Raw genomic sequence first — 16,040 nt, 5'->3', positions numbered from 1 at the left:
GGCTTACAGGGGTTGGGCAAACTTTTAAGGTCCAGGTGTCAAAAATTTGGGTTTCCCTCTTCCGAAAGCGAGACAATTTTGCCTCCCTCAGTCAACTAGGCCATCAGACTGCCCTCGGACAGCCTGTCTCTTTCTGCCATTTTACAGACACAATTGTACTTGAATTATTTACAGAAAAATTCCAATTTTGCAGTTTTCATACAAAAACTAGACAATTGTATAATTATCAATATGTACTTGCATAAGATCAGCTAAAAATAAACGCAAACAATATACATTTATTTACAAGATGAGTATTATCGCCGCCTAAATTGTAGCGCAAATCCATATATAATAAATTCACTCGCTTTCAAATTGAGTAGGCAGAATTTAATTAATATGAATAAACAATAAAACTTGAGTTCAACATAAAATTAATCTTGCTGACATTTAACGGTAGAGTGTTTTGCGACAATTTAACGGTAAGGGAAAAAAATTCGTGCGACATTTTAACGTTAACATTGGACATTTAACGTGACAAATTGGTTTTTTGCGACATTTAGCGGCGGTTGGCGAAATTAAGCGTCGATGGTGCGACATTTAAATAGCGGCAAGTGCGACATTTAGCGGCGTTGCGACATATAACGGCGCCACAACAAGTCTTTTTTATAAAACAGTTTTAGCCGCCTGTCGACTTAGACTTGAGATACCGTTTCTCTGCTACAATTTGTTGTATGGTACATATTCTTCTAGCTGACCACTGTCATCCACTGGTAGGAATCTGTGCTAACTCTGCAAAAAATGTCATCTTCCTTGAGATAAGTCCAATGCATGTCAGCATTTGTGGAAGAAACATCAGATGAATTCACTTCTTTAACTACTCTATGTCGAATTTCCAAATTGGAAGATATTCTATAATATGCCGATTAGACTCTTTAAATGTTTCATATATCTCTGCACACTCTAGCTGTTCATTGGTATGGCATTTGTTGAAGAACTGAAAACTAAAATACTATCATTATCATCATCGTCCATCATCATTGAATAGTAATTATTATCATTTTCTGAAAAGCAGCAGCAATAAGCGGCAGCATTGTATTTATTAAATTAATATCGTATATTACAAGTGAGGTCACCCGAGTTTGACAGCAAAAAAAATATGAAAGATTTTATAGCCAGTATTGCCCAAAAGATAAATCAGATGATTAACCTAACTAATCAAGGCGGACATTTAAACCAAAGCTTATTAACATATTATTGTTTTTCAATGAAGTCTTAAGACCGGTAAACTAATAAACCAATATGACAAGTTTAGATCAAGTTGTGTTCACAATGCATAAACATTTTTATCCTTATAAAATTAAAATCATTCACCTCACAATCCTTGCTCCCGACATTGATCGTTTTCTTCATCAGCGTATGTGTATATGCTCTGGTTCTGAATTTATTTGCAGAAAATGACATTTGTTTACCTACTACACCCCGTACACTCGCTAACACTTTTTCAATCTACACCCCGTACACATCCGTGCTAGACTCTGTACACAAGACAATGCCGTTTTTCGCAAATTTTGTTAAAAGCAGCTCGGGTTGAAGGGTGAAAACTCAAATATAAGTAGAGGAATGACTATAGTTTGTATCAACGGCGAAATTGATACAGCAAATGCGTTTTGGGCTTGATTTAGTGGTAAATATCAACATTGTTCGCAATTGTCAACAAATACGCTACAATTTATCACCAATTTAACAAAAAGTATTGAATTTGCAGAGAAAAGCAAACACTGCTTTAAAACTAGACATATTTAGCTTCACAATATTGTTTAGTTTGGAAAAATCGATGAAGTTATGATGAAGAAATAAGTTAAAACATTACCTTGGGTGTACTCGGTGTGCAGCTTTCTACTTTCGTTTTCGGTGTTTTTTGGGGCTATATCCGGTGGACGCTGTACAACAGTGATACAAGTAGTCCCTAACCAGTGTTTATTGGCAGTTTAACACCGGTTTTTTTCCTTCTTTGTCTATAGTGACAAAATCACGTGGAGTGATAGAATAATTGATATTTTATTTATATTTTTTATTTAGATATTTTTATTCATGTAAATATTTATTTTTACTGATATTTGTTACTTATTTTTTTATTTGTTTTGTCAGTTAACAAGTGAAGGACAATAAAACTTGCACAGAGCGGTGCTCTGATGAGCAATTACTTCTTTACATCAGTTTCAAATCTTCTGAAAGTAAGACTTCAGAATTTGGCCTCTCTTGAGCGAGCGAGACCTAATGTGTTTTCTTTTCCAAAATACCATTTTGGTTTGCTACCTTAAAGACATTTTTTAAAAATTATTTTGCAATCAATGCCTATATGAGGCTTAATGTTCCATTAAAGAAAGCGTGTACACAGGTGTAGTGGGAATACATATCATTACATTTTAACTTAAAGTATTTATACATGTAAATTGTCAACACATTTGGTATCTTTTAAAAAGCATTCAGCTGGCAATATTTTGTTTTTCTATAGTTTCAGTAAACATATCTTTATACATTATTTCATGACATTCTTGTTGTAAGGGTTTTTTGTATGCAATAGAGGGTTATTCAATATTTTTTACATTAAATACTTAATATAAGAGCTCAATTTTGAATGCATTTAATATGCCCCTGATAATCGCATAAAGCCGAGTCAGAGGTGGTTTTTTACTCGGCAACAAAAAAAAAAACGATTATTGTATAAGTGTGCAAAACAAATATTTGACCCCCCCCCCCCCAAAAAAAAAACAAAGAAAAAACAACAACAACAAACGACAGCAAACAAACACACAAACAGACAAAAAACTACTGTAACAACATTAACGCAGTATATTTACATACAACTATCAATATAATTTCCACTTGTTATATATAATCTTTATTAAAGTCTCATCAAATTTTAAAACATAAACTCATAAAATTGCCTGTATGGTCATTCTGATAAGAATTATTTTATAAGAGACTGATGCATAGTTATAGGGGAGACAACTTCTCAGCCCATATTGCAAATACTTCCAATATGTCAATCTCCACGCAGTGATCTCCCCTTAATTCTTCGGCACCAAAGGTCCGATATATCAGAATTTCTGATATACTATATTTTTTTCAAAAATTGTTTTATCTACTGCTTTTATCTATCAGATAAGTTTTTTTTCCATTTATTTAACAATGTTTATGAATGAATAAATAAATAATATGAATATTTCGAAATAATTTTAAAAATTATGAGAATATTTTCTACCGAGACAATATTTTTAGCTTTTGAATTTATTTTTCGTTATTTTGTATACTTTTGATAATTTTTTGATAAACTATATCGAACATAGGCACTAAATGTTAAAAATAAAACAGAAAGAGAAAAATGACGTTAGATTTTCTATGTAACGGTCGATATTTACTTTTGAATTCCGACGTTACGTCATGTGACTTTCATCATCATGTGACGTCTTTGAAGGCAGTGATTACAATTCTGCCAAGGGAGGTAATCACTGTGAGGAGTTTGCCTATATGTACTGAAGAGTTACCTCTCTTTTCATGCTGATTTAACTTGTATTTGATACATTATCTAAATATTATTTGGTACTCATCATTACAACGCATAGATGAGTTCCTTTGTACTAGCGTTTTTAATACAAAACCGGTTTATGTACATTCATTGTTCGCTCGAATGATTCGAGCAGTATTAAATCGGGGTTTTCATATTCGAAAATCAGTTTCTAGCGAGCAACTCTTAGGGACACTCACACATTCAAATTCAATGCCAAAATTATTAAGTGGTAAGTACAATTTTAAAAGTGTAAAAGTTTTGCCTTAATAAAATGTATTGTTTAAATTTTAACGCAAACCTAGTGTAGACATTTTACATCGTTTTGTATAAATATTAAATGTTTTGCAAGGATGAGCCCCAACATTCTGTGGTATTTGACAGTCACTTTCCTGTGATGGCACATGGGCACAGGTTTCCAAAAATATGTTCCTTTAAATAACACTGAAATCAATTAAAAAACTTTAAAAGGGATTTTTGTTTTTGGTTTTTCCTGGACGAGTCGACCACGATTTGCATAACATTTATATGACAGAGATTAAATTTATTAACCAATTACAATATTTATTGCTTTATGCTATATTTGCACGTTTATTATGTCATCTTGTATACTGTCCCTAAATACAAGCGTTCTCGCATATTGCATTCGAGTATTTTAGTTGTTATTTGTAGAAGTTTTGTAGGAAATAAGATGGTACCAACAGTTAAAAGCTAAAATAACCTTGCTAAGCTGTTAATCTACATAAAAGTCTTATAAAACCTTGACAACTCAATACTATGACAAAATGTACTGTTATCTGAAAGATAGTATAAAATATGGGTCTAACTTTAATCAGATTAAACTAAAAGTAATTAACAAAGGTACTTTAGTGTGCTATGAAAGTTAGTTATTTAGAACATAAAAAAAGTTATTGTAATTTACACATATCGTATTTTACATAAAGGTCAAGGATGAAGTAAATATTGTCTAACAAACGTGCATTGTTATTACTATTTGACAGTGATCGGGAATAAACACAATTATACTGAAAAAATATTTTAAATCATTTTCAAATATAAAGTTATGTCGGGATACCAATGTGCTTTATTTGACATATGTTATCTTAGTTATAGACACATATGTCAATGAGTTCATAACAGCAAAAATAACAGCTATAAATAATGGTGATCACGTGACATTGAACTTTTTTATTCTTTCTGTCGCACACTCCATTATTTTCTTTTTGTTTCAGAAAAAAAAAATACTGCCTAATTAAAATAACATAATCATGTACAATTACTTCCAAAAGGCCTTTTTATATCAAACGTGACAAACAGGTGGGAAAAAACCAAATCTATTACCACAGCACCAGCTTAAAGCTTTTACAACAACAACAACAAAACAAACACTTAAAATTTGAATTTCTCACGTAGATCAGTTGGGGACACACGGGACAGAATATTAAACCAAGGGACACATAAAACAGAGATAATTAAGACCTATATAGTAAATATCAAATCGTATTTTTGTGCTAATTTTAGCCCTGTTTGAGTGACCTTTCAATTTTGTGTCAATTTTCACAATTCTGGAAAAAATGGAGTCAGTAAATGATGTAAAATTTTACATACAAGTTATTGGTCTAAACCTACATCAAATAGAACATTAATCTTGAACAATTATTTCGAGCCCTGTCATCTGAAAACAAACATTAGTGGTGTCCCTTTAACTTAAGAATGTAATAAATACTTACATGTGCCGTAAACAATTTCCTTTGGTCATTGGCTACCTTAAACGCGACCGCAGCAACACCACAAGTTGTCACACTAAAATGAATTGGTGAAGCACCAATCACATTCAACGTTTTGGAATAAATCTCCCCTGTTGTCCGGTTTGGTGTTGAATGAAAATTGACAACTGAAGTTAAAAAATAAATAAATTTTATGGATGCGAAATTTAATGATTCTCATTTCTTAAGCTGTCCACTCAGACTTACTTAAGTTTCATATGTGACTTGGTTAAAGCCATGACTAAACGTTCTATTTATCAAAGCGGTTTTGAAAAAAGTCATTGTGAGCGAGTGAGTGAGTGAATGAGTGAGTTAGAGTGAGTGAGTGAGTGAGTGAGTGAGTGAGTGAGTGAGTAAGTGAGTGAGTGAGTGAGTGATTAGTTGAGTGAGTGAGTGAGTTGGTGAGTGAGTGAGTGAGTGAGTGAGTGAGTGAGTGAGTTGGTGAGTGAGTGAGTGAGTGAGTGATTAGTTGAGTGAGTGAGTGAGTGAGTGATTAGTTGAGTGAGTGAGTTGGTGAGTGAGTTGGTGAGTGAGTGAGTGAGTGAGTGAGTGTGTGAGTGAGTGAGTGAGTGAGTGAGTGAGTGAGTGAGTGAGTGAGTGAGTGAGTGAGTGAGTGAGTGAGTGAGTGAGTGAGTGAGTGAGTGAGTGAGTGAGTGAGTGAGTGAGTGAGTGAGTGAGTGAGTGAGTGAGTGAGTGAGTGAGTGAGTGAGTGAGTGAGTGAGTGAGTGAGTGAGTGAGTGAGTGAGTGAGTGAGTGAGTGAGTGAGTGAGTGAGTGAGTGAGTGAGTGAGTGAGTGAGTGAGTGAGTGAGTGAGTGAGTGAGTGAGTGAGTGAGTGAAGTTTGTGAGTGAGTGAGTGAGTGAGTGTATTTGCTGAGTACAGTTGCTGTGTGTATTGTATAAACATAATAATACAAAAATCTAGAATCTTTTTACATCGGCCGGCAATAAAAAAAGGATAGATTCATACAACCTATAAACAATAACGCTTACATAAATCGTCCTTTGTACAGTTGTCCTCATCCACTCTACCATCACAGTCATTATCCACTCCGTCTCCTGGCATCGGACGAGTTCGAAAACATTCCTGAAAACACACATACACACATTTATTTGAAACGTTACCGTTGAAAACATCATAAGGCTTATATTACTTTAATAGTGCCTGAAGTATTACAAGGAAGGCCACCTAAGGTCTATCTCCACGAGTCAAGCTGAAAAAATATGATCTTTACAGTGTTGTGCGATGTAAAAGCCAACCAAAGAAAGCAATAAAAACATATAAGTTTAACTATAAATTTCTTTATTCTTAATTCTAGTAAACACTTTTCGATGTCAGTGCCAACTTCTCGATACTCATTTAGTATAAATGCATGTATGTATAATATTTATTTTTTTACAGATATGCGTTTATAAGTATATTTAATGATACTATAAGTGAGCTATCAAAGACTAGATAACGACACACAAAAACAACACGCATCATTTAAGCATGCAGAAGATTAAAACATTATTTGTCCCGGTATCCTATGTCAACATATAATTTACAAACAGTATTTTGTGACCCGGCAATTTTGCTGCAATTATTATGCTTCTTTACCTTCATTTTATAAAAAAAGATATATAGCAAAATATACAACGGGTCTTACCCATGTTGGAAAAAAAGAAAAGTTTACTATGTTCAGGATGAAAACAATGACTCCCCCGCAATCGAAACGGGTTTTATTCAAAACAAGATTTCTACTCTTAATGGTGGCTGATTTACGCCATCTCGCGTTTTCTCTCCTTTGCCTCCAAAATGCGAAATGCGAAAACACGAATGAACTTTGTCGGCTTTTTGTCTTTTCGCATTTTCGGATTTTCGAAGCGAAAAAGCAAAAATACGACAGAAGAAGGGCGACAATACGACACGTAAAGTCTGTCGTCTATTTGCATTTCATACGTCGTGTTTTCTGTTTTTCTCGTTCAAATACTAAAATACAAATACACATTCCGCGTTGTAAAATAAAAAGCAAAAATACCACAGATTATGGAATGCGAATATATACGACAGATTTTAAGTGTCTCATTTTCGCCCTTTTCTGTCGTATTTTCGCTATTTTGCATTGCAAACCCAAAACAAAAGCGGAAACACGAAGAGAGGACAGAGTCCAGCTTTGTCGCCCCTTCGTGTTTTCGCATTTAGAGGCAAAGAAGCGAAAATACGACATGGCGTAAATTAGCCGTCATAGCAGTTCCATATTGTACCATTATACGAAGAAAATAAAAATGTATTACCTCATTGGTCCATGACCAATTCGCTGCTAAAAGGACTGCCGACATTCCTTTACAATAGCCATAAACACTACGGTTAAATCCACGTACTGACGTTTTCCTTTCAGTCATGCCTACCTTGGGTTTATATTTTACCACAAAATATTCGCTACCATCAATTCGTGTTCGTGGGATATCAAACATACCGGTATTATTCGGATCCCAGGTAACTGTGGGCAAATCTGCAACTGCAACTGTAACTGCAGTTAAAATGCTATCGTTATTTGCGTTTATAAAACAATCGGACATAACTTCTTTGTCGGTCCATTGCTTAACATGGGGTACAAGCACCATGGCAGGTTTTCCTTTTACTATGGACGTGTCGTTATAGATGTCAAGAGACATAATCTGTACAACAAGGATTGGCTTTGTTGAGACGATAGTACTGTGCATTTCCCAGTCAATCCTTAGCTCAACATACCCTCCCGCGTTAGAAATTGTGAATGGGGAATATCTGAGGATGTGAATTGTTGTATCTGGGCTTTGGGTTATAATCTTTATGACGTCACCTGCGTCATTGAGGGCATTTGGAGCTACAACAAACTCAGTACCCCATTTGTTAACAGGTGGAATTTGCTCAATCATGCAAGCATCACCTGGACCATCTCGTGCTCCAATAAACACTGCTATTACGTTATCAGATGTTATGTAAGTGCCTGATAGATCAACTTGACTTTCATTGCTTTCAATATGCAATACCTCGTTTTCGTTTAGTTGAAACGAAACTGGGTCCCCAGTGGTAATACTTTGTCCATTGCAAGTGACAGACTCTGATGGGATATGCTCGGGAAAGACAATCTGAAGCGATGTGCTGTCGGTAGTACCTGCCACAGCAATCTGACAGTGACCACCTAACGAACAATAAGTAGGAACATAGTATTCTGTACCAAGATGCTCGTCTGGAATAGCAAGATACCCATCGGAAGGATAACCTTTTGAATCGGCTTGATACACGTGCAGAGTAAATTCTTCGGAAGATTCAACCTTGACACCGGTCGATAAATGCTGAAAACCATAAGGAATAAGATCCCTACATTCCGGTGATGACGCTTTTATCATTTTACCGTCATGTGTCCATGTACAATTCACTTCGTCAACTACATTTGGTTTCTCTGATAAATCCTGATACTGTAAAAACCCATATATTCCATTTTCAATTGGTGCTGAAAAATTTCTTCCAAGGAACGCTGTGTGGTAGACCATACATTCTGCAAATAATTGTAAACTTTTTACATTTTTAATTAAAAAAAATCGACACGATTTTGTTTGTTATTGCTTGCCTGTTTGTCTGTCTGTCTGTCTGTCTGTCTGTCTGTCTGTCTGTCTGTCTGTAAGCCTGCCTGTCTGTAAATTATTGTCTGATGTCTGTTAAAAAAAATAAAAAAAAATCAAGTTAACATGCAGGAGTTGGTTAAAATATCTGGCGGAAGATTATCGCATACCTGCAAAATGCCCCTTATCTTACCGGTTTTTGTTTTTGTTTTTGTAAACATCCTGTCGACCTGTAGATAAAATATGGTTTTATTCTAAGAAATCGTTAGAACACCAAAACATAATGAAGCGAACCAAAGATTGACGTTAGTACTTGATATATTTAATGAAAAAACTATTAAAGTTTTACTTTCTAGTTTAGTACTGAAAACGGGATAAAGTTGTTTTTCCCCCTTATATGCTCCCACTAGGACTTCCAAACTTTGTCCCGTTTCCAGGCTTCAAAACATACAAGACTGGTGTAAAAAATAACATTACCTGTTAGGTGGAGAACTGTCGCTAACAAGAACAAGGGTGTCATCACCAGGTCGTTCATTTTCTACAATATAGATATTTTTTATTATTGTCAACATACGTATGGAGTAAATCTTATAGGTTTCAATTTCTGTTTTATAAGGTAATTTAAACTAATTTTACTGTAATGCTTTTCCGTCAAATAGTTTCTAACATTGGCCAATATCGTAATAAATTGATCATTTCCGGAACGTTATTTTTCAATAATTTTAACCGTTTATAACCGGATTTTTTACATAGCGATAAAAGGATAAGTAATTGTAAATAATTAAATGTCGAATATTTCGAAAAAGAAACGTTCTTGAAATAACCAATTTGCTATGACACTGGCCATTGTTAGAATTTTTTTGGCGGGTAGGCAAACAGTAAAACTACCTTAAGCCGGTGCTATGGAAGCGTGGACAGTATATCCGTGTACTTTTCAGTATTGTCAATGTACAGGCTCAATTCAACAGAGCCTTCATTTTTAATTTTGATGGGACTCCACTGAGGTTTAAATGCCTAAAATCAAAACATATGAATTTCTTACATAAATGAGCTGGGGCACTTTAAACAGAAATATATGCAAAGATAGTTCAGAAATATACTTTGAAATAAATTCAAAATCATATTTTTAGGCTTTTCTTAGCCCGATTTGAGTGAAAAGCGTTTAAACGCTTTTCTTTTTGGGTCATTTTTTACATTTTAAATTACGATTCTTATAAAATGAAGTGTGCAAATGATCTGAAATTTTGCACAAAGATTAGTGATTTAAACCTTCATCAAATGGTACATTTATCTGGAAAAAATATTTTCAGTCCCATCATGTCAAAAAAAAACTCAGTGGAGTCCCTTTAAAGTATTTCTATAGGGATTTTTTTTTCTCTATTTTAGGCGACAGTTCCATTAATGCCCCGATTCGCTTTCCCATTTCTTCTAAGTTTGGTATTCTCTCATTATTTAAATCACCAGTATTTATAAACATTTATATCATAATACACAGACAACAAATCTAAACATTTTAACTATCCTTCTCTTAAGCGTATATAAATAGGTACAGCGTTGGGCTGCATGTAAATTGGGCGACCGGGTTCAATTCCCGGACGGCGCAGGTCACTATCGTTGTGATTGATCACGAAATCCTTTCTACGGTCATTCACACTGTACCTCTGCTCTGGCATGTACAAAAGTTATCAGGCCCTTGCAAAGTGAAGGCAACTAATACTGGTAAACTGCTTGACAGCCTGCCAAGGAACGATGCGGTGGCTGAACTGTGCTCTGGTTAATTCAATGTGACTTACTGGATTGAAGCGGGTTGAACACCACCACTACCAAAATGTAGCCAAAAGGCAGGCTAAACTTGACAAACGCATCGATGTTCATATAACATTACTTAATGGTAAATTGCAGTAGTCTACACAAGCATTGATGTTTAATGTCTTTTTGTAAACTAACCAGTGTGCCTTCCTTATGTTAAATAAGATTTTTTTTCTACATCCAACTTTATAAAATAAAAACAACTTTATTATCGATTATGAATCTATATTCAATTTTTCTTCACAAGATGTTAATTCCTTTTTACAATTAGATCACGAATATATACTTTGAATTGTTTCTTAATATTAATTCAGTTTCAGAATTTTCAGTTAAGATTTTTTCCCTTCCCTATCCCTGTAAGCATTGATATTTACTCAAACTTACCCATTGGTGGGTTCCCGAGGGACGGATATTCCGATCCGAACCGCAAACATATGTCAGATATTTTTTCTTGCATATTCTGCCATATTATTTCATATTTAAAATTGTTTCCCTCAATATGATATATGTTCATGGAAATCAAAGTCATTTCATCCCTAACTATTTTCTTACAATAGCGTATGAACTTACAACTTAAATAACAAGGGCGAAATGACGTCATCCTATTCTAAAACGACGTCATTTTAACGCGGTTCATTTATAAAGTGCGCTAAATTGTCGTTGTTGTTTGGCACGCGACTCATCTGGCACCCCCGTGCCACACGGGTAAAACCCGTGGAAACGCCAGTCTGCTATGCTTTTACTGCTGCTTTCCCTCTTTTTTTTCTTTTTTTTTTTGCTGTCATATTTCGTTGTCATTTTTTTACACAATAAACGGGAATAGGGGAATATAGAATTTGTAACGAGCTCTTATTCATAATAAAATAGATTTATTACTGACAATGTCGTTGAATTCATGTTTTGTATTAATAAATTTGATTCCCGCCTAAAAGTGGCGCGTACTGTTTTGCATATAATCAACCAGTATTTGGTTTTTGTTGTAGCCATAAAATATTCACAACCCGTGGTCGGAAACGTGAGGTTCTGTTCCCGTAAATCAAAGATGTATTTGAAAACCTATGAAATAAATATTTCAAACTTGAAATAGTACAGTTTGTTAATGAAACCCATTTTAATTGATTTTCAACAGCTTTTTAATTTTTCCATATATTCCGGATGGACCATAAATCATCGTATTTAATTGTTTATTTGCGCTCGTAGCAACGGGTGTTGGACCACATAAACTTCGTGCGGCTCACCAAAATGTGCATCGGTTAAAGGGATATGCTGGTTTCCGGTAAACGTATGTTGGTTTAACGTCCATATGAGGACGATATTGACGCTGAAATAACGCTCTTTTCTCCGTACCACTTCATTCTCTGAATTAAAAGGATCCAAAATGAACAATATACATTTTTAACGATTCTATTGATAAAATATCGATGCGGGAAATTTGTTCATACAATCAAAAAATCTTGACCTATAATTATGAACAACTTACACGTAATTTGTATTTGGCGACGAAGAGATGTTCAGTATTATGGCATATTTTTATTTTTTATATGGAACACATATCCACATATGGATCACAATTTGAATTATGGCCATAATAATCTTCTATAAAGAGCTTACTAAGGCAGGGTCTGTGTGTATGTTTTACACCTTTACGGTTCCTGTCATTTTCTACATCGGTATGTAAGATTTTGACACACATAGACTATTTAATATACGGAAACAAAAACCTTACCTAAAAAGACTTCACCGAATGACAAACTTTCGAGAATCTATAGAAGGCATTTCGCATTTTTTAAATGATAGTTCCTTTAACAACATTAATTCAAAATTGTAAAACTTACGGCTTAATTTCCGGAAATTGAGACCTTCATACGATCACCGGAAACCAACATATCTTTCTAACCGATGCACATTTCGATGATCCATATTAAGATCGGGCCTAGCAACTGTCGTAAATATGTAAGTTTTAATAAATATAGCAAAATGTGCACGAAAAACGCTTTGATTGTTATTGGTATTACGTTTTGAAATACTTCGCACTAAATATTGCCTAATGGTAAATCGAGTATCTCGTATTGTTTTTAGTTATAATTTCTCAAAATGTCTCATTAGCATTTTGTTGTTTAGACATTAATTTTGTACTCATCATTTACGTTGGTTCAACCTATATGGTACCGAGGCTTAACACGTTGTTCATTCAAATTTCGCTTTAGGTGTTATGGCCAGATATATTCAAAGATATAATATTACAGATAAAAACGTGTTTGACATTCTACGTAATAGAAAGAGTATCAAAACACGAGGCTATTAGATTTGCGGGTAATAAATCATAGCCGAGTGTTTTTATGTTCTTTCTCTTATGTATCATAGGCAAAAATAACAACCCGTTCCCCGTTGTCACCATATGAAACCCCAGAAAAACAATAGCCTATGAACGAGCATCTGGATATGACATTTATATATCGCTATCCCCTTCTCAGCCGCCAAATTAGTAAATCAAAGAAAAAAATGAGCCAATTAATGGGCATGCTCTGGAGTGCGGGTAACTAATACCTGCATCCCAGTTAACTCAGTGTGCTTAATTCTGACAAATTTTGAACAGAAATGTCCCCAAACCATGATACAACTACTTGAAAGTGTTTACACATTTTCAACCGTACAACTTACAGCACGGTGATTACTATTAAGAATATTATAGGTTGGCGTCTGTTTATTTGAAACGTATGCATGCAAGCGCAATATAAATAAAACATATTAATTATTGAATATTGAACATAATATTCCATAAATCATCTTATGTTTGCTGTGAAATCTATGTTTTGATCTCCAAACCATTGTATATGTTTCAATTTAGACTTGTTATAAGCATTGTGCTATGCTGGATGCAAATAAATTATTCGTATTCGTATATGACGGTTATTGTTTAACGATATACGAAAAAATTCATTGGAAAAAAAACAACATTAAAGCGGGAACAAGATGGTGTTGTATCAAGGGAGCTACTTGTTGTAAAATTATTTTTGACATAGATTTACATTTCGTAAAAAGAGATATGTCGAACCAACTAATTGATACGTGTGTGTATGTTTTTATTTATCTCGTGCGCACGAAATTGTATCGTAAAAGAATAATCGTATAAGGTCGTGCGCATGATAAAGAAACTCGTACTCAAGACATTGAAACTCGTGGGCATGACTAAATAAACTCGTGCGCACGACTTAGTATGTCGTGCTCGTGACATAGTAATTCGTTCTCACGGCATAGTAAAAAGCAAATCCAAACTTTGGCGAGCTTTAAAGGTTAAAAATATCAGTGTATCATATTTTGACCTTCATTACATTCAAGGGAAAACAATTCACTAAATTCACAACAGAAAAATGGATATAAGCTCATCTATATCATGTATAAGCGACTATATGGTGATATATTACTGAAACAATAATTACGAAATTAAATATCAGGTCAGTAATTTGAAGTTAATTAATTGCCTTGTAATATACTTCTTTTTACCTTCTATTATTATCTATATAGATTTATCTTAACTGATTCACTAATTAGATTTAAGAATGTCAAGTTTGACTTGTGAATGCAATAGCGTTCGGTATCATTACATTTTTAATGTTGATTATACAAATGTATCGTAATTTGTATCGTAGTTCGATACTGTTTGGAGCTATAAGCTTATTGAAACTCTCTTGAACCCCTTCTTGGAACCAACTAGTACTAAGCAATGAATGTAAAGTTTCAAGAAAACAATAATAATTTATTTACTTTGAATATCCCTTTTACTCATTTCAGGATAAGCTTAAGCAAATTTTTCCCATGATTAAAAATAGAGAAAAAAGATATATTTAATGTTAATAGAGATTATTCGATGAATGTACATAACAACGCTAATGAAAAATATATACATATATAATTCAATATGATTTAATAACTAACCTTTGTTGTGAACGTGTCAAAATTCTTGTTGATTACAACGGTCTTTAGTTCGACTCCGCCATTCTCAACGTCCCGTTTCCAACTACATGCAATATCATAACACACCCAAATATCAAATTGATTGGCAAAGTCATTTAATTAAATATGCACCATATTGTGTCTCCAAATCAGTGATCCGCAACTGTCTATATATGATAACAGTTTCCGCCGATGTGTATCGATTTCTGAAGGTAAAGTCATTTTGTTGAATAGTTTCCATAGAATATTTAATGAAACATGGCAAAATATGAAACAATAAACGCTGAAACTCTATAAAAAATTCATGTATGTAAATTTTGCCCACATAGCAAACAATTATTTGTTGGGAGAAAAAGGAAACGTTGAGAGAAAAAGGAAGACATGGTTTTTAGTTGCAAAACCGGTTTTCTGATTTGAATATATGACTTATTTTAAATGCATTTCGATTTTTGAAATATTGAACCAGAAATATAAATAATATAAATGCATCATTTGAATACAGAGAACAGAGGAGAATACCGGTATCAGATGCAAAGCTTCGGATATTTCTTATCTCATATTTGCTTAAAGGCACATTATGTCTCAGAAATGCTGTCGTTATTTTTTATTTCTCAAAAACTTTTTTTTTTATTTTTGGTATCTTTTTACAGTTTCGGTATCTTTTGTCATATACATAGATAAGTCTATCTTTTACAGATTTTGTTATGTTGGCAGTATATATAATAATAGTGAATAAGTATTTTGTACGGAAGTCAAACTACTACTTTGTTTACATTTTGCTACCTTTACGACACATTACTGCACATTCAGAGCTACTTTCTAAGTAGATAAACATATGACATGCTCTTAATCCATTATCAAAACATTATTGAACTATGTTTAACTTTTCTAAAAAAAATAAGAAGTATGGATTTCTGAGAAATAATGTGCCTTAAATTATACATGTACTCGCTGCCAATAAGAGACCAATATTTAACATTGTTGTATATAAGAATTCATTTAACATTATTCAAATAATATGATTAAATACTGGATTAAAATCTTAAAACAAAAGCATACTGTTCTTGTTAAATAAGGTATTTAATATTAAAAATAGATGCAATAATAATCAAAGCACAGAAGGCGCTGAATTTGTTTGGGTAAGGTGAAGGGTGTGAGATTATAAACCAAGGCTAATTGCAACACTGATATTGAATTCAATGTTTATTTGGCTCGAACAATATAAAAGAAAAAAAGAAGAGGGTTGCCTTATCTGGGATTCAAACCCTAGACCTCTCGCTTCTAAAGCCTGGACCACGGGGAAGTAATAAGATATCAACCTGAAGCAAACATATTATTCTAAATTCGGGTTTGTTGTCATTATTTTCGAAATATTTTG

General features: G+C 33.8%; 1 protein-coding gene across 1 annotated transcript; it reads right to left on the bottom strand.

Annotated features, from left to right (window-relative positions):
• Positions 1 to 5,280: 5,280 nt before the first annotated feature.
• On the bottom strand, positions 5,281 to 14,863 carry LOC132754901 (uncharacterized; the record flags this gene model as incomplete). Its single annotated transcript, XM_060745647.1, has 5 exons — positions 14,645 to 14,863; positions 9,377 to 9,437; positions 7,592 to 8,835; positions 6,308 to 6,401; positions 5,281 to 5,444 (listed from the first exon to the last, which is right to left on the bottom strand). Coding segments are annotated over exons 2-5 (1,560 nt in total), but the record flags the coding sequence as incomplete, so codon positions are not given.
• Positions 14,864 to 16,040: the final 1,177 nt, after the last annotated feature.

The sequence above is a fragment of the Ruditapes philippinarum genome, unplaced genomic scaffold (assembly GCF_026571515.1).
Source record: "Ruditapes philippinarum isolate M1 unplaced genomic scaffold, ASM2657151v2 ctg9713_1_1_1_1, whole genome shotgun sequence".
Lineage (NCBI taxonomy): Eukaryota > Metazoa > Mollusca > Bivalvia > Venerida > Veneridae > Ruditapes > Ruditapes philippinarum.
The sequence above is the reverse complement of the archived record's forward strand: the minus strand, read 5'-3'. Positions and strand labels throughout refer to the sequence as shown.